The sequence below is a fragment of the Nesoenas mayeri genome (assembly GCF_963082525.1).
Source record: "Nesoenas mayeri genome assembly, chromosome: 20".
NCBI lineage: Eukaryota > Metazoa > Chordata > Aves > Columbiformes > Columbidae > Nesoenas > Nesoenas mayeri.
Window position 1 is genome coordinate 7,309,932 of NC_137569.1, and position 25,864 is coordinate 7,335,795.

Sequence of the window (25,864 nt, forward strand, 5' to 3'; positions counted from 1 at the left end):
AATGACATCTTGAATACCTGTCGGAATATTTCTTTGCAGAATAGCATCCATAGCAAAGGTCAAAGTCGTCACACACGTTGCAGTTCATTCTCCGACCTATGATAACTCCTTGGCAGTGATCACAGGCGTACTCCATGTTAACCATTTCATGGTCATCCTCATGACCTTTGGGTTTAACTCCACCTGTAAAGAAATATTTTAGGATTTCCCTGTAAATCCTTTTTGATAAAGGATCTTTCTTGATGTCAAGTTCACATTCAGATTAGGAAAAGCTAAACATTTGTAAAATTTCCAGAAGAAAAGTCTTTCCCTTTATTTTATGTATAATTCAGCAGATGCTATTTTACCTTTGAGTATAGGGTTTTTAGTGTTTTTTTTAAATGATTCTTACCAAGAAAACAAGTTTTACACAGATCCATGTCATTGCACTGCAGACAACGGTAGCGATGCCACGGTGCAATTTCATCACAGCCATCGCAGGATATGTCCACGTTCAACAGGTCGCAGTAACGAGCAACAAACATGTGCATCTAGAGCAATAAATGGACACAATTTACTTGAGAATTATCTTCCAACTTTGAGAAAGCTCTTTTTAGACAGAAAGAAGAATGCTTTCCATTCCAAAAAAAGGAAGGGGATCTTTTCATCATATTAGACTTTTGAAGGCCTACAGGGAGCCAGGGATCCAGCTCATGAATAACCAGTTTAAGCCAGATTCTTTTCTCCCCGTTAGGCTTTTAAAAGTCTCCTGTTTGCCCCTTTGGCAGATAAATAAGCAAATCATGAGGTCACCTTTCTCTGCTTCTCTGGGTCAGCTTGAGCTATTTTTTCGTACCAGGCCTCAAACATCACATCCTGACATTCATCCATCCACTCGCAGTTCTGCTTGTAGTCTGCAATTTCATCTTCTTCACTCCACTGACTAAAAGAAAAGCAAGCGCAAAATCACGTTTGAATGCAGCCAGGCTTCCCTCTAATATAAGTAGGGATATATATATATATATTTTTTTTTTTAAAGAACAAAGCGGTATAACATGCTAATAAAAACAGAATTGTGAGAACTCCAGTTCACTTGGTTAATAAATGAGCACACAGACACCTGCTTCTTAACTCTGTGACAAGTCCATAAATATATATGGGGAGCCATAGTGCAAAACCAGAAAACCCAAACTGCTTTTGCTAATGCTGGCAGATCAGCTGAAACATTTTAAAAGCTTTTTGGCCCTCACATTTGCTCATCTGCAAGAAGTACAACCACTATGAAACTGCAACATTCAGGTGTTAAAAACATTTGGTATTTATCAAGACACGAAACAGCATTATCTCCCTCCTCCTACATTGCTAAACAGGTGAGGTGTTCCAGCACTAATTAGGTTAAAGATAAAATTTTAAGTTTTTGAACTAGCAATGCTAGTTAAGCCCTTGTATACTGGCCAAAATGATACCACGCTTGTTAATAGTACTTTTACTGCTTGTTTCAGCACAAAGGGCAGGAGCCTTGCTTGAAAAAAACTGGTATCAATAGTTAGTGTCACATGAAAGTTGTGTTATTCCTGACTCACCAAATGACACTGTCATGGACACTTATGTTTTCTTGTGATGTAGTCATAAGAAGCTGTGGTAACTGAATCTCAACAAAGAAGGAAAGATCGCTCGGCTCCCAACTCATATCCAAAAAGTGAAGGAGAGTTGTCTGCACACACGATAAGGCAGGAAGCAACGATCTAAATAAAAACACAAGACAACAAAACATGACAGCTCTAACCTCAAACTGAAGTAGTCTGTTTGGAGAGTAAATGTAAAACAACCACTATACACTGGCTTCCAGGCTTTACTCTGCATTAAATTAACTATGTGGCAGAAATTCAGGTTTACTGTGGCATAAGCTTACACAATTTAGCAAGAAGAAGAGCCAACACAATTTGAAGTAAAGATGGTGTCCTTTATGGATCCCGTTGAGACAGAGCTTAGGCAATAAGTCAAGGTTTTAACACTGAGAAATTTATTGTGCATTCCTGCATAGTAGTAATAAAAAGCCAACATGGCATTTTTGATCACAAGATCAAGGCTCCTTATTTAGTTCTGCAAAGTACAGTTAAACTTGATTGAGGCAGTAAACAATAAATAACAAATGAGAAGGGAGGAGATGAAGAACAGGAAAAAAAAAAACAAACTCAAGTAATACAATCGACGTACTGTACCTGTCATTAATAGTACTAAATCCCTTCACAGAATTCACCAGGAACAAAACAAGCTGATAGTAGGACTCACGAATCTCTTTGTGTAGCTCAGCACCACAGCCTTCCAAGTTTCCAAAGTAGCTAGAAATTGAAGAGTCAGTTTAGTAGCCTAGAATTCATTGTTACATTTAAGGTAGCGTGCTCGTGGCACTAACAATAGAACCTTCCTTCAAATTAAAAAGGTGCTTTACAAAAATCTAACCAAGATCTTAAAGGAAATCAGTGTGCTGCAAGATGAGCACAAAAGGCTCTTGACAAGTGAGAAACCAGCCGACAGAGTTCCAACACTGTCCACAAACACAACAGAAATCCCACTGAAGTTCATGAACCAGAACGGCAGTGTTAGCTCCTGCTTTGAGATAGCGCTTTCTAGTTGCAACTAATATTTGGAAAAAAGACCCCTTCAAATTATCTTACCTTACTTAGAACAACTGCACATACACACAGCTGATATGACTTTTTTGTCTCTTTAATGTGTGTACATGCACGCCCTGTAACTGGTACGTAGCTCACAGCACTGCAGACCCTGACTGGCACGTCCATCACTTTAGCCCCTGGCACACAAGTGAAATACACCACCCCACCCTAAAATTTATCTTGTATCACATCCAAAGTTGGGAAAATTCATGAACATGCAAATAGCTGACTAACAAGATCTAACATGCACCATTCTTGGAAGTTAATTCATCTGCCAGATAGGTATTATGTTAATTTACAACAATTCTAAAGATACAATGCTACATAACTAATTACAAGCTAAATGGGTTAGATCACAACAGCTTTACAGGATGAGAAAGAAACCAATCTAGAATTAGATAGGAATTTCAACTAAAGCAATAACTGAAGACCCTACAATGTTTTTGAGTTTGTTGTGATCTGGTTGGAACTGTAAAGATGTTTCTAGGTGTCCAGACTGTGATCCAACCACGTGGTAACTACTGGGATGAATAACTGTGAAACTAAGTCCCACTTGAAAACAATCATTGATTTTTTTTTTTAATGAAGCATCCAAGATACACATAGTAGCCTAAAAACTAATCGTCATGTCATATTTTTATCATCCATGTGAATTAAAAAGCAGTAACTTTCTACCATTTTCAGTTTACATGACTGGGAGAACACAGGGACTAAGACACATGGCTGAGACTTGTATAAATAATTACTTACTTAGTAAAATCTTTCTGACAGGCTAGAAGTTCTAAGAGGAAAAGTACACACGGTGGAAGAAAACAGTGTGGCTGTCCAAGGGAGCTTAGGCACCGCCGGACTGTCTTGAGCACTTCCAGAATAGCCTGCCCTTGAGATCTCCTCAAAGCAAGAACCTTTAAAACACTAAGAAGAGCAAAAAACATCTATGAGGACTTCAAAACATTGTGCTTAAAGTAACACACATAAATCACAACCAAGAATTACTTGACTAGTTAAACATGAGTTTGGTATTTAAATTTTCTGGTGTATTTTAGCAGTGCTGTATTGCAGTTGGAGTGGGTGATAAACTTTCAACCAGAATCCAGCACTTCCTCCACCAGTCCACATTTGAGAGACAAGCTAAGACTTGGAAATCTGTCTTTTGATTTACATTTTCAGGAGACCAGGTAATTCAATAAAAGATGCAACTACTCTACATTTGGTATCAAGGGTTACTAGTACTGCTGTACCATATCACAGAATCACAGAATGTCAGGGATTGGAAGGGACCTTGAAAGATCATCCAGTCCAATCCCCCCGCCAGACCAGGAACACCCAGATGAGGTTACACAGGAAGGTGTCCAGGCGGGTTGGAATGTCTCCAGAGTAGGAGACTCCACAACCTCCCTGGGCAGCCTGGGCCAGTGTCTGTCACCTTTACTGAGAAGAAGTTTCTTCTCAAATTTAAGTGGAACCTTTTGTGTTCCAGTTTGAACCCATTACCCCTTGTCCTATCATTGGTTGTCACCGAGAAGAGCCTGGCTCCATCCTCCTGACACTCACCCTTCAGATATCTGTAAACATTAATGAGGTCACCCCTCAGTCTCCTCCAAGCTCAAGAGCCCCAGCTCCCTCAGCCTTTCCTCACACGGGAGATGCTCCACTCCCTTCAGCATCTTTGTTGTCCTGCGTTGGACTCTCTCCAGCAGTTCCCTGTCCTGCTGGAACTGAGGGGCCACAACTGGACACAATATTCCAGGTGTGGTCTCACCAGGGCAGAGCAGAGGGGCAGGAGAACCTCTCTGACCTACTGACCACCCCCTTCTAATCCACCCCAGGTACCATTGGCCTTCCTGGCCACAAGGGCCCAGTGCTGGCTCATGGTCATCCTGCTGTCCACCAGGACCCCCAGGTCCCTTTCCCCGATGCTGCTCTCTAATAGCTCATTCCCCAAATTATACTGGAACCTGGGGTTGTTCCTACCCAGATTCAAGACTCTACACTTGCCCTTGTTATATTTCATTACATTTTTCCCTGCCCAACTCTCCAGCCTGTCCAGGTCTCTGGATGGCAGCACAGCCTTCTGGCATGTCAGCCACTCCTCCCAGCTTGGTGTCATCAGCAAACTTGCTGATAGTCACTCTATTCCCTCGTGCAAATCATTGATGAATATATTGAATAATACAGGCCCCAGCATTGCCCCCTGAGGCACTGCACTAGATCCAGGCCTCCAACTGGACTCTGCCCCATTGACCACGACTCTCTGGCTTCTTCCCTTCAGCCAGTTCTCAGTCCACCCCACTGCCCGCTCATCCAGACCGCACTCCCTCAGTTCAGCTGTGAGGATGCTGTGGGAGACTGTGTCAAATGCCTTACTCAAGTCAAGGTAGATCACGTCCACTGCTCTGCCATCATCCATCCACCTTGTTATGTCCTCATGAAAGTCAATGAGGTTGGTCAAGCACGCCTTCCCCTTGGTGAAGCCATGCTGACTGACCCTAATGACCCTCTTATCCCTGATATGCCTTGAGATGGATGGCTGTTTGTAGATAAAAAGCAAAATGCCACTGCAAACAGGTCTCAGGAAGTGAGACAAGAAACAGCCAAGTAATCGTTCTCACATTCTGAAGTTCTACATGATAGAAGTGAACCAAAGGAAATAAAACTCTCTGTAAGCCCCTACATAGTTGTGAATGCTGAACTCCGATACAGAAATCTGACAACTATTTATGTAAAAAATGATTTTCAGTTCTATGTTTCAGCTAAAAGATGTTTCATTCCACGTGAAGAGGTCAGAAGACAAGTCTCTGTATTTTATAATTGGCAACATTTTCAATTTGCTTACCTTTCATGTGAAAGTGATTGATCCTTAATAAAGTTTAATATGTTTTTCAATATGGGATATTTCTCTTTCACAGTAGGCACAGCTCTGGGCTCTTCCATTGATCTGAAAGACAGGAGCCTTAGTCTTCCACGGCTGAACTGAGATTTTCGTGTAGGAGTAGAAGGAGGTGATGATGTGTCTTCTTGCTGCGAAACTGTATTTTCGACAGGCTTACTATGAAATGCAGATGCTTCTTCTGTTTGAAGGGGTTCTGGAGCTTGTTTAATCTTTGTGTCAGATTTTGTCATTTGGCCCCCCTCTTTTGAAACAGGATGAGTTACTACATTGGAAGACAATGAGTGTGTTGCCTGGAAGTCTGTGTCCACAACAGAAGCTTTTCTTTGGCATTTATCACTGGCATACTGTTGGATATCATCAATATCCTGGGCTTCCAAACTGTCTGAAGCAGAATCTTTCGTCTTTGCTCTTACAGGCAAAAAATTCAGTAGCAAAAGGCTCTTCTGAATACAAAGTTTTGCTGCAGCATAAAAAAAATGGAAGAGTTAAAATCATGACAACAGAACACCAGACTTGCTGTCTTCTGCTTAGGTAGAAAGTGATTTATATTTTCTCTTCTGAGCCAAGACAGCTAGAAAACACCGTTTATCCTATTGTATTAATCATTACGCTATCAGTTACTTAACTCTAGATTTCCAAGTGCTAAATCTGAATAATCACATTGAACCACACAACGCAGACAGTAGTGAACAAGAACACATTTGATTCTAATAACAATCAGCCACTACTCTAATTTCAGTTAATTGTGGTCACAAGTATCTACAAAAATAGATGAACATAAGCTCAGAAGCAGGTGACCCAAGTGAGAGGTCATTCCCTGTAGAATTTTCTCCCGTACTACTTTCTACAAAGAACAGCAGAACACAATCCAAGATAGTTCACGTAATGTACACTAGTTCCTCTATTAAGGTATTAAAGAGTAGCCTTGGTTGCTAACTTGGCTTTTACAGCAAAAACGTCTAAGACTTACAAGTCATTGTTTTACTAAATTACCTGGAATGCATTTATATTTGGAAAGGCAACACTCACCAAGAGTTTCTGGGTTCACCTCACTTGCTTCTGTGTTCTGCTTCTCTTCAATATCATTTCCCCGACTCATCAGGGATTTTTGTTTCATTTCCAACTGTAGACAGAATGTTAAAACAGTTAAAATATTACTCCCCCTGTATATCCATCAAGCAGGGCAGTATGAAAACTACCTAGCATTAATGGAATTTAATCTCAGATTAAATTAGATTATATCTCAGATTAAATTTCCTATCAGACAGGAAAGAGGAGGGAAGAGGTCACACGGTACCAAACCAGTTCATTTGGCCGGCCCACAACTGAAGGGCTCACGGCAGCAGCAGAAAAATGGGCTATGGACTGGAAGTTAAAGGCCACATAGTTACTAACATCTAGAATCTCCTGCAGACCAGTGAAATCTCACTGAATTTTGGCTCCCTGCAGCTGCAGGTGATGATGCAGACACCTCTCACCAGGTTGTGAGCTGATGACACCAGCTCTTGACATACAGCTTATGTTTCAAGGAAAATTACATGCAAAAAACTCTGAACTGAAGCCAGTTAACTTGCTTGTCAAAGAAGCAATTATTTCCTTTTCTTTTAGCACTGCATTACTGTGAGAATGATGATTAAGACAGATTCCTTTCTATGATATAGCTCAAAAGAACTCCAACTGCTATGTGAGAAACTTCCTAATTAACAACACACTTTTTTGGCTGTAAAGCAACACAAATTAACTGATTTTGAGTCAAATTCAGTTCTAAATACTCATGACACATCTGGGGCTGAGGGAAGGAAAGGGGTATGAGAATGCATTTAAACGTTTAAGCTCAAAATTTAGAAGTGAATATATGTTCTCATTGAATAAAAACAGTTGACCTAGAGTCACTGAAGGGAAACATGGTTCCATGCTACTCCTTAACATTGCATTGCAAAATATTAAGATAAATGACATTAACAGATATCTTCCTGAGTGATCTTACCATCCATATTCTAATGGAATCAGCCAGGGAATATACTTGTGCAAACTCATCGCTCAAAGGCACCTTCCCTCCACTGTTGACTGGAAATGAGAGAGAGTACTGTTTATTTACAGCTCCATTTTCACACAACTTGACTATTTAACTACAATTATGCTACAGCTTTCCCTTCATCTCTTAGTCAATACTTGGAATTATGCCTGTAAGAAAAATAGGGAATAAAACCCACCAGCTTTCATGTGCCTTAAACACCAAAACTGTACCTTGACAGAGTTATTTACAAAGTTAAATTATTAATATCTTTCTTGTCTCTTCCCAAAAGTGATGCCTGCAGTCAGGGAAGATAAAAACTGCTCCCTCCACATGCAAATATCACTAATGTAATCTATAGACGCATTTAGTTATAATATTTTTCCCCCTTTTGTTTTATACTATGACATTCTGGAATGGACTTTCAAGATCAATTTACAAAAATTAGAGACCTGACAAAACAGGTTCCTTCCTATTGAGGATATTCCCTCTCCCATTATTTTTTTAATTGTTCTTTTCAGGCCCACTTGTACAAACTTCACGTGGCATAAGTGAACGCAGGTCCTGAAATTAGTCTGCCCCAGCAAGACTGACAGATGAAGCTATTAATGTAATAGTAGGATGGATATCTTAGCTACTCGTTAATATTTTCATGAGCTACCACAGTTTTCAGTCTTACTCAGCAATCAATTGTCAGACACAGGCAAAATGACTGAAGACAATAAACACTCTAGTTGTCAAGTCAGTCTTTGTGTCAATCATTCTTACCCATAACTTTATAGCTCAAAATGTAACATGTTTAGCTTCAAAATTGTGACAGAAAGTGAAAGCCTAAAAGGAAAACCTTCAAAACCAAGTAACACCTTATTATCCTGTACATCAAAATTATCAGCCTAACGGAAGGATGGTGTAAGTTTAAAAGCTGTCCATTTTACCTACTGAAAATAGACATTATACAAGTTAAAAGCAAACCATTATCTTTTATTTAAATAAAAGATAAATTTTTTGAGGATGCCAAGGTTAGTTTCCACAGTATAGCATACTGGGAGGTAATTCACATCTCCTACAACCCCAACATTTAAAAACATATAAAAGTTGATGGTCGCCTTTTAGAAAAGATACAATGAGAGTGGAAAGTGACATAAGAACCTCTAGTCACTGGGAGCCACATTGTTCTGAATTAAAACCCCAGAGAACAACACCACTCTCTTGGTATATTACATGGCTTAGTCAGTAGCTTGAGATGGTTATTAATATTTGGACAGTGCTCTGAAGATAAAAGAATAAATAAAAATCAACATTCTAGAGATAAGCCTTACCTAGTCTACTAGTCTACCTAAATGATGACTTCTTTATACAGAATATATTTTCAAAAGTTGCCACACTAAGCTCATTTTTCAAAGCTTATAAACTTAAGATAGCCTTTTACAAACTTATTACAACCTTATTAAGATAGTCTAATATTAGAGTTACCATATTTTTGAAGCTTCTCATATAAATCTGGAGTGAGATACACCAAAGCAGCAAATGTTGAGTTCACAGCTTGATCAACAGTAGAACCAGCAACTATATCTGTCTTTGGGGTCTGTTTTTTACATGCCTGTGTAAGTCCTTTGAAAAGTTCAGATTTTTGCCCACTGAAGTCCTGGGCAGGATCTGATTTTGCAAAGTCGATAAGAAAGTTACGGCAGTCATCTTGGTGAGAGCTCCTAGCCTGGAAAGAATGTATAGAAAACATTTACTTTAGTATTATCTGAAAAATTAGTGCAGTGCATTTCTACAGTTAAGTCAGCTTGCAGTGTATCTACTGCAGCTGAGCAACCTGAGTTAATGACAATGTCCCTGCCCAAGGCAGAGGATGAATTTGATGATCTCTGAAGGTCCCTCCCAACCACTCTATTATTCTATGAAAACAGAAACCAATAAAGGCACAGAACAACAGTTTCTTTCCTCCTTGATACTTGAATTAACAATTAGCTTTATTATAACGGCATATGCTTAAGGGCATATCAGCTCATTAAGTCTAAACGAAACTGTGATACACGGGGATTTCATGCTAATGAAATAAAGGTAGTGGTGCAAGTACCTCTTTTTTATCTTGGTGCAGCCGACTGCCTTGGCTGGCTCCCGGGAGCGCCTCGGGACACATCTGATGCCTGAAAACGGGTTTCCACAGAGGGGAATTCAGAACTGATGTGACTTTCAAAGGAGGCAAGTCTGCTTTACTACCTAGTTCTGCAAGAAATTTAAAACAGACACTTTGGTTACTAAATGTTTTTGTTCATTTTTACAGATTAATGAAAATGATAAATGCTAAACATCCAGTGGCGGCAGGGGGGGAAGGTAAAGCAAATAAACTCAACAAGTAATTTAACAGCATTCTCTAGCTTCCGTTTTGCTAATGTGGCACAGAAAACTGATGTATCCTTTCTTTAATGATAGCACCAACATCTTATCTTACAGTCACAATATGGTAAATTATGGATGGCTTTAAACATGACCCTCTTATCCCTGATACGGCTTGAAATAGCACCAAGGATAAGTGGTTCCATCAGTTTCCCAGGGATGGAGGTGAGGCTGACTGGTCTATAGTTACCCGGCTGCAATCTTCAAAAAGTGCAAGAAGGAGGAGTACATTTGCTTTCCTCCAGTCCTCAGGCACCTCTCCCATTTCCCAAGACTTGGCAAAGATGATGGAGAGCGGTCTAGCAATGACCTCAGCCAGCTCCCTCAGCACCCACGGGTGCATCCCATCCAGACCCATGGATTTATGGATGTCCAGATTGCCTAACTGTTCCCTAACCCAGTCCTCATCAACCCAGGCAAACTCCTCCATTGTTCTGCCTTCCTCTGGGGCCTCAGCAGTATGGGGCTCCTCAGGACAGTCTCAGGCAGAGCGTACCCAACAGCTCACTGTTTAACCACACAGGTCTCCTGGCTCCCTTCCTTGACTTCTGGAAGTCAACTCGTGAACTCAAATTTAAATCAATACCAAATGCTCATGTGAAGCTTTTAAAATCATTTGTGTCCTAAGCTCCTAATTTTTTGTAGTTTGCTGGCTCCATATCCACACCAACAACCTGGAGCTGGATCACAGCACCAGGGAACAATTTTAAAAGAAAAAGGAAGAACGGAAGATTCGGCAAACTCTGATATTACTTCATAAATGTAATTCAGCTTAGTATGATTACTTCCATGTGTCCATGTCCTTCTAACATCAGCTTCTGAATATGAGAGATGTGAAACATAAGGTCCTTGTATCTCCTCTTTGTACGGGATTGCAACCTCTGGAGCTATTAAATGCACTCACCTCGTAGAGATTTCAGCGCCATACTTCGGGAAGCCAAGCGCCCCATCAACCGCGATACCAGAAGCTGTAAATCCAAGCCCCAAGAAACGGCGACGTCCGGCAGGCCGTAAGCAGTGACGGTGAACTTGTAGCCCCACTCATTATTACTGCTGTCAGAGTGAAAGAGAAACTGCAGCCGTGGGCCAGCCTTAAAGGTCACTTTCTACAGAGCAACAAAACAGTCATTTTGCCAAGTGTACATGACAGGAAGACGTTTCAGGGTAATGAATTTCCTTCAGCAACTGTGGGGTTTCAGTATTATGTTCTTTCCCTAACACATCTAATTCCCCCCACCACCTGAATCAGAAACACACAATACTAAACAGGTACAATTTCTATTCAAACAGCAAAATGAGAAATTTTATAGATGATTGAGTTTTAGAAGTCAAAGCCATAAAACTATAAAGAAGCATCTGATTAGAGTAGGTGTCACCAAAGAAGAGCATGGCCACTCCAAATTGCCCCAAAATTGCAAGGGCAGAGTGACAACGAGGAAGTTGTACCCAGGTAGTTATTACAGGCAGTTAAACATGATCATTACTTTTCATTTTGACTGACTGTTCCTTGGATAACAACAACACAGAGGGATTCTTTACTCATCCACTCATTTGCCTCATTTTAGATTTCTTTCCTCACCTCCTACCCCCGCCTTTGAGAGGGAATAAAGACATACACGCGAGAACGCACACATCCTTATAGACAACAGGTTTTCTGCAAGGATCGTAAGAATTTCCTATGAATGGATATTTCACTTGGTTCAGAAAGTTAAAGGTGCTCACCTTAGGCCACTTCTCAGTGCCAACCTTTGTATCGTAACGAGTTTTTGCACCTCTGGCATCAGTAAACTCCAGGTAATCATATCTGTGAAAATTGCAATTCATTACTTCCAAGTTTACTTTTAAGTTTTGGGGGAAAATGTTTGCTTTTGGACTTTCACACATGTTGCATCTCAGTGTACCCTGTCACGCCTTTCTGAACCACACCTGCATTGTTTCACATGACCACTAAGGAATCTATTCTGTGTTTCAATGCAATAGTCCCAGCAAACACAGAGCTGCTTTCCTGCAAAACTTTCCCAACTCTTCAGAATTGATAATGGGTGCTGGTTTTAACATCTGGCCTATGCCTGAACTAAGCAGTAGCCTGATATGTTACCAAGAGGAACCAAGCCAGTAGTTTTGCCTAGAGAGGGCAAAATAAATACTACAAGCACAAAGTGTGATGTTCACAGCAATACTACAGAATAAATCAAGGCCACAGGAAGCAAAATTTGCATGAACAGCATATCTGTACATTTGCCAGAAGTGGCTTTCAGCACAATAAGTCATTCAAAATACACATTGTATATTATGCAGGACAATGAAGAAATTGAAATGGCATACTCAGAGAGCAAGGAGGATTCCTTGCACATTGAATTACCACTCTGCAAACAGATATTTGAATCTAACACAGCACAAGACCAAATTACCTCCTTTCAGTTTCACATTTTTCATCAAATTCCACCTCAAAGTAAGTTGCCCCATGGCACAGGAAGACTGACACCTCATGGCAATTATTTGCATAGTTATGAGGCGATTCCATTGTCCATGTTCGCAATACTACAGGCTGTTCTTGCTGCCAGCTTTCCATTTCCATCTGTAGAACAAAAATGTATTCTTGAGATACAAGTGTAAAGCATTTAAAAATAAATAAAAATTACCACACTAGATTTTTATGTCAATACTTGTAAGATGCCAGACGTACATAAAAAGTGGCATTTAAAAGGCTACAGCATTGATTTACACCTAAACTAGTTATAAAGATACCCTTGATAGGCACAGGAAGGAAATATTTCTAAAGCAAAATTCATGCAGTCTACTGGGAAGGAGACATTCTCACCCCAGAGGTGTCTACAAGTCAACAAAAAGAATCTACATGACTGATGCAGATTTAAACATCTACACTACAGACATACAGACTTTATTTGCATCACAGAATCACAGAATGTCAGGGATCGGAAGGGACCTGGAAAGCTCATCCAGTGCAATTCCCCCATGGAGCAGGAACACCCAGATGAGGTTACACAGGAAGGTGTCCAGGCGGGTTTGAATGTCTGCAGAGTTCCCTTCAGCCAGTTCGCAGTCCACCTCACTACCCGCTCATCCAGACCGCACTCCCTCAGTTTAGCTGTGAGGATGCTGTGGGACACTGTCAAACGTCAAGGTAGACCATGTCCACCACTCTGCCATCATCCATCCACCTTGTTATGTCCTCATAAAAGTCAATGAGGTTGGTCAAGCACGACTTCCCCTTGGTGAAGCCATGTTGACTGTCCCTAATGACGCTCTTATCCCTGATATGGCTTGAGATGGCACCAAGGAGAAGTCGTTCCATCAGTTTCCCAGGGATGGCGGTGAGGCTGACTAGTTCTTCACTCAACATTTCATTACACATCCCACGCTTTCAGAAGACTGCCAGCTCCTTTCAAACACTCAGCAATAGAATCACCTGAATTTTCTTTGTCTTTCTTGCAATTTTGCTTTGGTTTCACTGCACTTAGTAGTGCCTGTATCTTTAGTTACCTTATGAGGCTCGCTACACAGGCTTTTCAGTGGTTCTATCAAAGTGCTGAATCCCTGTAGCAGAGTACAGTATGGGATGTCTAAAGTGCAAAAATCCAACAAGAAGATGACCTAGGAGAAAACACAGGTCTCATGAAAATGCACGTAAGCACAGCCGTGCTACCCGGGAATGGTACAAAACCCCAACGTTCACTTACCAGCTGACGAGTTGCCATAGCAAAGACAGAGTTACTTATTTTTTCTACTATTGTTTTGCCACTATATTGAGATAAAAGTGACTGCAAAATCGTTCTGATATTTGACAGGAACTGGCCCACATCTAAAGAGAAAAAAAACCCTTAATAGCCACCGTTAGGATTTGCTACCACAATCTACTTTATCAAACACCTAAGTGCATGGTGATGTGCAAAGACAGGAGGAAAGGCATCTGCTGCCAAGATAGTGACAGTCAAGAGCAAAAACAGTTCAGAGAAGTTTTCTGTGATATTTCTATTGTGGAAATAAGTCATGCTCATCAATGAAATAAAACAAAAAAAAAGATGAGTGATGAGTAATTTAATCAAACACTCCAAAACTGTTTCAACAATCTCAGTGTATCCAGCAGCCTCCCTACACAACTAAGAAATGCAGCTTAAGTAAAGAGCAAGGCCAGTAATTTTAGCTATAGCCTCACTCCATTTTAATATATCAGACAGGAACATAAACTTATTCATAAACAAACAAGAGAAATATGAAGTAATTTGACATAAAATTACATCTCCGTTAAGTACGTGGCCCAGTTAACTACTCAATACTGAGCTGCTACATTAAAAAAACCAACCAACCAAATAAAACACTGTAGCAACCACCCCCCCCTAGAAGTGCCCGGCTTCTTGAGTAAGTTCCTTTCTCCTTGCATCACAGACATCTAGGAAAATACACATCACCACACAGGAGCTTAAGAAAATAAGGAACATATAAGAAACCAAAATGCTCAAAAGGAAGTCTGTTACTTTTTGTTGTTTGGTTGGGGGGTTGTTTGTTTATTGGGCTGTTTTTTTGTTTGCGGGTTTTTTTTCAATATTTAATCCCCAAAATTTACTGAATATTTTCTGAAGATTCTCCCAACATAAAATTATTAGTATGGGTAAAATTCTAAGTTGCTCAATATGCCTACAGGTTCCTCACCTAGAGAGATTAGAAATGCTGTGACAGTTACAAGTATGCCTCAGGCAACCAGTGGTGAACCCTTCTTATATTACGCTTTGCAAAATCACATTTTAAAGTCCTGTATTACACCACACTTTACCCAGCACTTACAGGTTTTAAGTATTTCTACAGCAAGATCCTTGGCTGCATTTTCGCTCCCCTTAAGCTGCAGGTAGCACCACGAAAGGAGGCTGCCTTGAACAGACCAGAATAAGGAAGACAAGACCGTGCCACTCTCTTGCTGTGCAACATCCAGCATCATCATTTCACACTGAAAAATAACAAAGAAAGTAGCAAAAGGATATTCTCTTCTGCTGCAGAATGACACACAATATGTACTACATAAACTGTGATGGACATTATCATCCCACTCAAGCCACAAAAAAAGATTAAATGCAAGCAACAAGCAGCATGTAACACTGTGAAGTAACTAATGTCTTTTGTTTTGATAAATCACAATTTTAAGTAGGAATGGCTACATATGAGTCACTCGATGTTCTCAGCACATTTTTTGTGCATATGTAAATGACCCTCCTCCATTTACACCTCCCTTAGTGACATGACCAGTTCTAACCTCTCAAGATGGGATCGTTACTTCTTTTTCCCAGTGTTGATGGGATGCCAGAAAGCCTTTTCAGCGCTATGCAAAAATACCTCTTCTTGTACATTATTTACTCTACTACTAAGAAATTTTAATGCTTAAAGGAAAATACTTCAATTGGTTGGAAAACTTAATCCTACAGATTCGATAGCCATGAATAGTTTTATCCAGAAGGACAGGAAAGCCAGTTCTTTAGCACACATCTCAGGCATGCAGCTTATGTTTGAATGCACACAAAAATCACAGCTAAAAGTAGGAAAAGGAAGAGTGCAAAGCCAGTTACCTCTCTTGCTGCCACTAGCAGAAGGGTATCCATGACTGAGAGCACTTCGCTTATGTCAAAATTTGCGGAAACTCCTTTCTCTGGTAATAATAGGAGTCCACCTGGATCCTGATCACTGCAAAACAAAGATGTTCTTACTAACCAATGACACATAGCACTTGTTCTCCAAAATAGAAATTCAGTTATCCTTGTGAAAAATCCATAGAGATCCTTCTGTGTAATGACTATGAAAATCAAAAGTTTGGGTTCTGATCACTCCAGCCTGATTAAATCAATACCAACCATCACCATGGACAATCACTTAAAAAAATTGGAAAACCGCCTAGAAGAAGCCTAAAAGAAACATACTGTGATTTCAGCACCAATCCTGGACAATGTTTTATACAGCTATTCAGTCAATAAACATATTAAGTAGTATTCTCCTTTCTAAAGCAAAGTCACTTGATTATTTCTTGAGGTTTTCCAAGGGAATAACATTCCTCAACAGGATTAAATATGAACTGATTAATAGATGTGGGGTATCAGATAACTTTTTTCAGCATCAGGACCCCTTACCTGAAGTGGGTACACAAAGATCTGAAGGCAAGATGTACAGATTGCTTGTGCTCTTGCTCTGTGATGTTTTTCTAGAAAAGGAAAAAGATTTATTTTTATGATATGTTCTGTTCCCCTCCTCTGTGAGAAAGAATTCTAATTTCTGCGCGCTACTATTCATTTTTGGTAAGAAAAGCAGGGTTAGCGCCTCTTTCTTTGGACAAGCTGCAGAGACAGAGAGAAGGGGGAGGGTAAAAAGAGGCAAAGACAAAAAAGATTTTTTACTTTAATGGGACAAAACATATATTATTTGACAACAAGAACTCAGATTTGTCCTCTTTCTGCATAAAGAAAGCAAGTACTGAACAATCAATTTCTCATTGAATGGTTTACCATCATGGTGAAGAGCTGGTGTCGCCTGGTCTGTCTATCTGGGAAAAAGATGGCGGCTCCGCTGAGTAAAGTGTTCTTCACCTCCTCTTTTAGCATCTTCATTGGCACGGAGTTACTGTCCCCCATATCCACTACTGCTCATACAAACACAAAACAAAATTGAAAGTTCCAATTAATACTCCAGCTAATACATTAGAGGCATAACAACTAAACTTCAAGCCTTTGCAATCCCATTACACACACAGAAAATTTGAGGAAACTTTCTGACTTCTAGCAAGAAAGCTTTTACTAATGATATATTTATTCACTGAATAAATGAATTCTAGGAACAGTAAGACTTGACAACTATCAAAGCTAATAAACTTTTCAAGATGTGACAGATTCTACATACACTGATTTACGTCTAGCTTGCTTTTCTGGAGGCAGCTAGGTAATTAACAAAATTTATACATTAATAAAGAGGATGCCATCCTACTTCCAATTAAATCTAATGGGTAATTCCCATTTTCTTCACTGGCTCCAGAATCTTCCCTTGTTTCTGTTCCCTCATGTTGTCATAAAGTCTATAAAACCATTTCATAGGGTCAAGGAAAGTTTCATTGTGATAGACTAATTAGCACACACTGACCTGAAGAAGAAACAAAGGAACAGTAGTTGACTTGGCCTCTAGGAATAAATCTCCTTTTCCCCAATTGTGACTATTGTAACACACTTGTAAGCCAGAATAGACAAAAACAGTTAATATATTCAATATACATTACCTTCGCACAGATGTCTATAAAGCTCTTCTGCAGCTTCCGTGTGACCAAGCGTTTTGCTTTGAGATGTTTCTGTAGGTTTAGTAGTTTTATTGTCTCCGGTAAGTACAAAGAAGCAGCTCTGGAGAAGCTGCAATAGCAGTGTTTGAGCAAAGATACATTCTTCCCTTGGGCTGTAGGAAAGCATAAAACAAACAGAAGCAAAAACCAGAAAATAAACTCTTTTGCACCAAATAGATAATGCTGTGAACACCACTATCTCAGACAGATAAAAAACACTAACTAGAGACCACATAAACAAAAAAGTATAGCTACCAGCTAAATTCATCTATATCAAGCTTCTACATAACATTATAGATAAAAGCCCATATGGCAGCAGAAAGAAAATGTTACTTATGTAAATGATGTAGTTTGGGAAGAAGAAACTGCTCCAACTAAACTAAGCATACGTTATTTATACATACACAGGCAGCTTAGTGCTTCAGCACACAGTAAAGCAGCAACTTACGTTTGGTGCAGTTTACTGTAAAAATTCCAGAACAGCTGCAAATCAAGGCCTGTGAAATCTAAAAATGACTTGTATTTTAATCCACTCTCCTTCTGTTGAACCTTAAAAAGGCAAAGAAAAAGCAGGATTGGATCATTAACTCCACATAGAACACTTCATAAAAAGTAAATCCCTGAACACTGGGCTTAAAGCAGTTGCCTAATAAATTCGCAGCTCACATGAATTCCAATTTAAGTTCTTTCACGGATATTCCTGTGTCTAAACGTAACAGTTCATGCCAAAACCTTCCCTTTCACAGAGCTACTAATAAGGACTCTCTCTCCTCCTTCCAGAGGTCTAGTGCCCCAAACCTGTCCTCACCACCACAAGTCTTTACAACTTCTTCCAATTTGATTGAAAGTCATGGCGAAAATGAGATTGCCCACGGATCAGAATTCAAGTTAAAAAAGGCACAGACACCCACTGCACAAACAAAACATCATTTTGTCACGTATCCTCAAAAGCAAAGCACATCACGCTGACACACATCAGCACATACCAGCCATACCTCTCAACCGTACACATCTCACTGGAGGTGTTTAGAGAATTATTCCAGATAAAAAGAGGACCTGTTTTAATCTATGCAGCTATTTTAGCTCTCTCTCAAAGCACTTCTCCCCATGCTTTCTTCAGAAATAGCTACGTTATCTAATAGACAGCAGAGCATCCTTCTGTTGCATCTACTTCACCCAGCATTGTAACCCAATGCTGAAAAACGCTTAACTCTCTTCTGGACCCAAAGTGAGCATATTCTCTGTAAATATCCACAGAATGCTATTTTTGAGAACCCATTTTTTTTCTCCACAGTGCGATATTAACAGTTATTAGTACCTAGCAGCAAGACTTTCCTTTATCCATTCACAACTACTGTTAGTATAGCTGTATGACTTTTATCATGGTAAATATACACTCAAGAATAACTAAGAAGTAAGAATACCAGGTCCTGTGCCAGCTGCTGGATGAAATGAAGTGTCTTGAGGAGCAGGGTTGTGCCGCAGACTGTATCGTCATCGGTTTTGCAGCACTGCAAGCAGTTCATGCTCCTGTTGGGCTCGTCTCGCAGAGGCCGAAGGTACCCGAGAACATGCAGGCCCTGAACCCCAAGCCGTTCTGCCGTGTCTTGTCTTGTGCACAAGAACTTGATCATCAAGTACTAGAAGGATATAAACACAGCACAAGGTTTTAGAAGTTAGAGCAAATTTGGCCTTTAAAAGACATGAGTGCACATAAATGAGGCTGCAGGTGGGGCAGGGGGGCCAAGACTTATTCCCTGTCAGTCACCCCTACAAGTTTAAAATACTGATGCTGAGACTCAGGCTAAGCTTGAACTAGACTCAAAGGGGGATGGGGTGGTAGCTGGGCTTGCATCAGTGGGGCATCACTCTAGAGTTCATGAAGGCTGGGAGGCCTCCCATACCCCTGGGGTGAAAGCGGTGTGCTCAGCTCACTCTCTGAAATGCCTGCACACCAATGCGTGCAGCATGGGGAGTAAGCAGGAGGAGTTAGAAACCTGTGTTCAGGAGACTATGACCTGGTGGCAATTACGGAGACATGGTGGGACAGCACCATTCCAGCACGTGACTGGAATGTGGTCATGGATGGCTGTGTCCTTTTGAGGAAAGACAGGCCAGCCAGGCGTGGTGGTGGAGTTGCTCTTTATGTGAGAGAGTAACTACAATGTATTGAGTATTGTCCAGGCACGGATGAGGAGCGAGTTGAGAGTCTGTGGTGAAAGTTAAGGGGCAGGCTGGCAGGGGTGATACTATTGTGGGCGTCTATTATAGACCACCAGATCAGGGTGAGGAAGTTGCTGAGGCCTCTACAGACAGCTGAGAGCAGCCTCACAGTCACAGGCCCTGGTTGTGGTGGGGGATTTTAACTTCCCTGATGTTTGTTGGAAGGACTACTCGGCCGGCCAGCCACAGTCTAGGAGGTTCCTCCAGTGCTTTGATGATAATTTTCTGATGCAAAGGGTGGAGGAGCCGACTAGAAGAGGTGCACTGCTGGACCTCACCCTCACTAACAAGGAGGGTCTGGTTGAAGTGGTAAAGGTCGAGGGCTGTCTTGGTTGCAGAGACCATGAGATGGTGGAGTTCAGGATCTCATGTGGCAGGAGCAGGATAGCAAGCAGAATTGCAACCCTGGACTTCAGCAGAGCAAACTTTGGCCTTTTCAGGCAATTGCTGGGGGAAATCCCATGGGCAAGGCTGCTTGAAGGTAAAGGGGCCAAACATAGTTGGTTAGTGTTCAGGGACTGTTTCTACTGGGCACAAGATCAGAGCATCCCGACACGTAGGAAGTCAAGGATGGGAACCAGGAGACCTGCGTGGTTAAACAGGGAACTGCTGGGTGTGCTCAAGTGGAAGAGGAGAGTGTATAGATCATGGAAGGAGAGGCTGGTCACTTGGGGAGAATATAAGGCTGTTGTCAGAGGATGTAGGGAGGCAACTAGGAAAACTAAGGGCTCCTTAGAATTAAACCTGGCGAGAGGGGTCAAGGACAACAGGAAGAACTTTTTCCAATACATGGCAGATAAAACTAACACCAGAGGCAGTGTAGGCCCACTGATGAACGAGGTGGGTGCCCTGCTGACAGAAGATACAGAGAAGGCAGAGCTACAGAACGCCTTCTTTGTCTCTGTCTGCTCTGCCGGAGGCTGTCCTGAGGAGCCCCATACTGCTGAGGCCCCAGAGGAAGGCAGTACAATGGAGGAATTTGCCTCGGTTGATGGGGAGTGGGTTAGGGAGCAGTTAGGCAATCTGGATATCCATAAATCCATGGGTCTGGATGGGATGCACCCATGGGTGCTGAGGAGGCTGGCTGAAGTCATTGCTGGACACTCTCCATCATCTTTGCCAAGTCTTGGGAAATGGGAGAGGTGCCTGAGGACTGGAGGAAAGCAAATGTCACTCCAGTCTTCAAAAAGGGCAAGAAGGAGGACCCGTGTAACTATAGACCAGTCAGCCTCACCTCCATCCCAACAGATTTTCATGGTTTCTTACTTGGGAAATTCTGCACTGCTGCATTTTGACATCAACTTCATCCCATTCTTCTTCCACTTCAAACCAGCCGACAGGATCATCATCTCCCAAATCATCACATGAACAACTGCTTCTGTGGATAAAAAAAAAAAAGTAACAAACTTTGTAAAGAAAACGTTAAAGAAACGGCAAACTCCCCCAGTTTAGCTGTGAGGATGCTGTGGGAGACTGTGTCAAATGCCTTGCTCAAGTCAAGGTAGACATTTTAATTATGGTCCCTAATCTCCCCTCATTCCTAAACAATGCTTTTGAGAAAGTAATTTAATAAAGGCTAATTAACATATGATCTTCCTATAAATTGTCTCTGTTATCAGCAACCTGCACCTCAAGCAGAAAGTTTGTTATATCCCTTTTTAAACAGGTCTTTAAATCAAGAAGCTCAAGACAACAGCTATATACATATTTCCTCAAACACATCAAATTGAGGCTCATTAAAACCAAACAAGTAACAATTAAATATGTATATTTTTGAAGTCATTTGCAACAGTTCTCAGTAGTTCAAATGGCACCACGAAAGATTTAATGTAACATTTCTGTTCCGTGTATTCATTACAAAAAGTCCACCTTTACCTATCTTTTAAAAATTGTTTGAATTCCCGCAGCTTCCATTTGTCGTAGCTTTCAAATCTTTTGAAGTGTTCCTCTGCATGGAACTTTACCGAAGCACTATTATAGGCAAACACCAGCCCGCACTGCGCCCCAATGGCACCTCTGCGGACCTGAAAGAACAAATCCAGAGCAACATATTAAAAAGGACATCCATAAGCTGAGAAGAAAAGAAGGTGTTGATTTCACAGGAAAAAAAGTTATGGAAGGTAACAAAACGCTGACAATGGTGGTCTCTGGAACTGCAATTTTTAGCTAGAGAAAAATGAAACACATTTAGAGAAGTGTGACGAGAACTTCTGTAAGCTATTGAACCTGGATCATGTACATGGTTAATATTTGCTACATTTATCACCCTGTAGCACCCTAATATTAAACTAGAGTTCCACATATTAATTCCTATGCTAATTCTGTATATTTTCATTTTTAAAATATCCAAAACAAAATTAAATTATGTATCCCAATATCACCACACTGCAAACCAGCTTCACCGTCTCTCCAGTTCCAGTTAGAATTTATTTACTAGAAATCCATCCATGTTTTATTCTACTTCACACTGAAATACTCATCCTTCTTCCAGGAATTAAACTACTGCTTTGCCTTAAATAAATAAATTCAGCTGCAGAAATCTTACTGAAGTTTTGTCCTGGCCATAAGATCGAATCACAAAATCTTGCTTTTAAACCAGATAAAAATCACACCAGGTGTTCAACTTACACTGATGTCTCTAAAAAGAATTGGAAAAACTCTACATTTAATCTAACACACATGGTATATATTTTTTAATTGGCTATTTGAAAAATTATTTTAAAGATAAGATCTTACAAATAAATCCATACCCTTTAAAGAGAAACCATACACCTTAGCGTCACTATCTTGAGTATATGGCAACATATAGACCAAAGCAATATAAAAGAAAAGTCTCTACTACATGCCTGGAACAATTTAAGACCTTCCTTTCCTTACGTTATTTGTGACCTACACCAAAGCAAAGCCCTAAAAGAACACTATTTCATAATCAATTTAAAATTTCAGTTCATACAAAAAAAATGTTCTAATTCAACTTCTACCAGTAGGGAAAAAGCAAGCGTTCTGCTTCAAAAGCACACAGGAACTACTAACCTTTATTCTAATCTGTGTCACTTGAAATGAAGATTCAGTTCCAGTGGAAAGAATGATACTTGCTCTGGTTTTCCCAGTTTCTGTCAGAAAACCTAAAGCAGGAGTGGGAATAGAATGAGGTTGGAAGGGCTGCTAGTGCAAGCTGGTTGGAAGAGAATACTAAAGGGAGGGGAACACAAAAATCAGAATGCTTTTCTAGTGCAATGCTCATTAGTAAATGTTTCTAAATAAATTAGTAAGAGACAAGTAAAAACAAACATTTAGAATGTGCCTAATTTTCTACTGCAATAGCTTTTGTTTACCAGTAGCACTGCACAAGACAATACAAGATTTCCTGAAGATTAGTTGGCATTTCACTTAAAGAGGAGGTCAAGAAACACAAATCTGTTTCTTTAGTTTTTATCCAGTAGATAAAAACATTGCATTAACAAAGACAGGCTTTAAAGGTGAATTAATAGGTATGTGCAGTCAGTAAAAATGTCAATGATTTTTACAATATCTTCCCATCAATATTTGGGAAAGCAGTGAATGATTCATGACTTCAACCCACAAAACGTCCTCTTAGGTTATTTTCTTTGTGACAGTTTATTGCTGAATTCCACATAGAATATCAATAATTCTCCCTAAAATTCAATATTTTTAAATATTGTTTTGACAATAAACTGGCTCCTGCGAAATCCACCTTGTTGTAAACCAGAATTTACATATTGTTTTGGTGGGAGGGTTTGTTTTGTTTTTAACAGACCTTCCTGGCAGATAAAACTAACACCAGAGGCAGTGTAGGCCCACTGATGAACGAGGTGGGTGCCCTGCTGACAGAAGATACAGAGAAGGCAGAGCTACTGAACGCTGCCTTTGTCTCTGTCTACTCTGCTGGAGCTGTCCTGAGGAGCCCCGTACTGCTGAGGCCCCAGAGGAAGGCAGGACAATGGAGGAGTTTGCCTGGGTTGACGAGGACTGGGTTAGGGAACAGTTAGGCAATCTGGACATCCATAAATCCATGGGACCTGGGGGTCCTGGTGGACAGCAGGATGACCATGAGCCAGCACTGGGCCCTTGTGGCCAGAAAGGCCAATGGTACCTGGGCTGGATTAGAAGGGGGTGGTCAGTAGGTCAGAGAGGTTCTCCTGCCCCTCTGCTCTGCCCTGGGGAGACCACACCTGGAATATTGTGTCCAGTTGTGGCCCCTCAGTTCCAGCAGGACAGGGAACTGCTGGAGAGAGTCCAGGGCAGCCACCAAGATGCTGAAGGGAGTGGAGCATCTCCCGTGTGAGGAAAGGCTGAGGGAGCTGGGGCTCTGGAGCTGGACAAGAGGACACTGAGGGGTGACCTCATTAATGGTTACAGATATCTAAAGGGTGAGTGTCAGAAGGAAGGAGCCAGGCTCTTCTCGGTGACAACTAACACTAGGACAAGGGGTAATGGGTTCAAACTGGAACACAAAAGGTTCCATTTAAATTTGAGAAGAAACTTCTTCTCAGTAAAGGTGACAGACACTGGCCCAGGCTGCCCAGGGGGGTTGTGGAGTCTCCTTCTCTGCAGACATTCCAACCCGCCTGGACACCTTCCTGTGTAACCTCATCTGGGTGCTCCTGCTCCGGCGGGGGGATTGCACTGGATGAGCTTTCGAGGTCCCTTCCAATTCCTGACATTCTGTGATTCCCTGCCATTAAACTATTGAGTATGACCAAATATGTATAAACATATACACAAGAGCACCACAGCCTTGCTAACAGCCTTTGTTTCTGGTTGAATATTCTGGATTTTAAATCCAGGCTCTTACCATCCCCAGTCCATGGCTCCACAAGGAGGTTTTCAGGCCCTGATTTATCTTCTTTTCCCTTTACATCACATGCTTGCAAAGTCAGTCGTAATGGTTTTCCTAAATAAGAAAATCAACAGGTTTATCAAATTTATGAATTAGCCTATTTTTCAGTTAAGTTCTTCAGACAGGAAACAAATAAAAAAAAAATTACAATACTATGAGCTTTCAACCATTGTCAGACAAAAAGGGAGGAAGAAACTGGAATGTAAGAGTTACGGTAATCTATTATAGCTAAAGTTTTAAATATCGACAGAAAGACAATGAAAATCATGACAACCAATGTTCTTTCAACTGTTTGCACGATTTGGAGTTCACAGTACATGAAATACCACTCTTGTCTGACAAAAAGCAGCAGCTACTCGGGGAAAAATGAGACAATTTTACAAACTTTTGAAAGTAAATACTGATTAAAAAAATTATAAAATAATTAATGTGCTCTTCGGCACGATCCAAGAAGTCCTGACAAAATCTACTGCAAGACAAACACAGGGAAAAATTCTTCATGAGAGACTAATGATAATCTTAGAAGTTGATATCTGAGAAAGCAGAGATTTATCAAAGTAGTACAATCAATACAGCAAAAATCTTACCACCTTATGCCAGATCGCACATAGTTCTACACTTGGCATGTACTCAGATCAATTTAAAAAAGTGAAAATAGAAGAACTGTAAATAGATGTCTGTGACGTTACATTTAAAACACACGTTAAATTTGTGCATGTTTGCAAGAGGGACCACTAAGCGAGGCTAAAGATACAAAAAAAAAAAAAGCATGTTGCTGGAAGAATAAAATACTTGATGCCATTTGCCTTTTATACAACACAAACACTATCACCATCATGATATAGGGGCCACTATCAATTAATACTGAGTTCAGGTTTGCTCCCTCAAGGTGATGCCACCTGCTTCAATCCTTAAATTACAGAAAGCTAATCTAATCACCAACTTTCAGTGCAGTTCAGCTTCACAGATTATCTTCTTGGTGACGGCTGTTAATCTGGACATCTTGTACAACTTTACACCCCAGCAGAACAAGTAAGATAACTCAGAAAGCTGCATATTGTCTGATGTATGTACAGTAATGGATCCAATTATTATTAATTTACCATATTTATAGAGCAGGTTCTGTCTAACTGTGGCCATGGAAGAGATAAGGGATGAAGCCTTGTACGGAGTGTCCAGATGATCAGAGATGGTGCAAAGGGAACTTATCACCTTAGCGACACTCCCCCGGGCCAAGGCAAAGGCCAAGAGCGTAAGTTCAACCTCTGGAGTTGTACAACAACTGGGGAGGGAAAAAAAACAACAGAAAATTCAGGACACACAGTTCATAAAGAAAGGCAAATAATGCTCATGTGGAAAAATCTAAGACGTCTGTTTCTTAACGTCTTTGAATTCTTCAAGATAGTAAAAAAGAGCAGGTGAGTAAAAATGAAACAGATTTGCTATACAAATTCTTCTAAACCATATCAATGGTACATCAATGCAAACT

The 25,864-nt window shown here is 40.6% G+C and overlaps 1 protein-coding gene across 2 annotated transcripts in view; it reads right to left on the minus strand.

Annotated features, from left to right (window-relative positions):
* The window catches only part of ZZEF1 (zinc finger ZZ-type and EF-hand domain containing 1), a 58,505-nt gene that overhangs the window by 23,522 nt on the left and 9,119 nt on the right, over positions 1 to 25,864 (minus strand). For both annotated transcript variants that reach the window (XM_080356873.1, XM_080356872.1), the window contains exons 8-35: positions 25,479 to 25,657; positions 24,331 to 24,429; positions 22,548 to 22,639; positions 21,390 to 21,538; positions 20,781 to 20,892; positions 18,716 to 18,931; positions 17,740 to 17,840; positions 17,235 to 17,404; positions 16,474 to 16,607; positions 16,102 to 16,172; positions 15,547 to 15,661; positions 14,774 to 14,933; positions 13,672 to 13,793; positions 13,475 to 13,585; positions 12,382 to 12,548; positions 11,693 to 11,774; positions 10,875 to 11,076; positions 9,651 to 9,799; positions 9,038 to 9,278; positions 7,538 to 7,617; positions 6,580 to 6,673; positions 5,494 to 6,010; positions 3,408 to 3,572; positions 2,202 to 2,321; positions 1,563 to 1,724; positions 793 to 922; positions 392 to 530; positions 18 to 183 (exon numbers count right to left, since the gene is read on the minus strand). In XM_080356873.1, the coding sequence (XP_080212999.1) occupies positions 18 to 183; positions 392 to 530; positions 793 to 922; positions 1,563 to 1,724; positions 2,202 to 2,321; positions 3,408 to 3,572; positions 5,494 to 6,010; positions 6,580 to 6,673; positions 7,538 to 7,617; positions 9,038 to 9,278; positions 9,651 to 9,799; positions 10,875 to 11,076; positions 11,693 to 11,774; positions 12,382 to 12,548; positions 13,475 to 13,585; positions 13,672 to 13,793; positions 14,774 to 14,933; positions 15,547 to 15,661; positions 16,102 to 16,172; positions 16,474 to 16,607; positions 17,235 to 17,404; positions 17,740 to 17,840; positions 18,716 to 18,931; positions 20,781 to 20,892; positions 21,390 to 21,538; positions 22,548 to 22,639; positions 24,331 to 24,429; positions 25,479 to 25,657 (4,245 nt within the window). The remainder of the gene's footprint in view (positions 1 to 17; positions 184 to 391; positions 531 to 792; positions 923 to 1,562; positions 1,725 to 2,201; positions 2,322 to 3,407; positions 3,573 to 5,493; positions 6,011 to 6,579; positions 6,674 to 7,537; positions 7,618 to 9,037; positions 9,279 to 9,650; positions 9,800 to 10,874; positions 11,077 to 11,692; positions 11,775 to 12,381; positions 12,549 to 13,474; positions 13,586 to 13,671; positions 13,794 to 14,773; positions 14,934 to 15,546; positions 15,662 to 16,101; positions 16,173 to 16,473; positions 16,608 to 17,234; positions 17,405 to 17,739; positions 17,841 to 18,715; positions 18,932 to 20,780; positions 20,893 to 21,389; positions 21,539 to 22,547; positions 22,640 to 24,330; positions 24,430 to 25,478; positions 25,658 to 25,864) is intronic.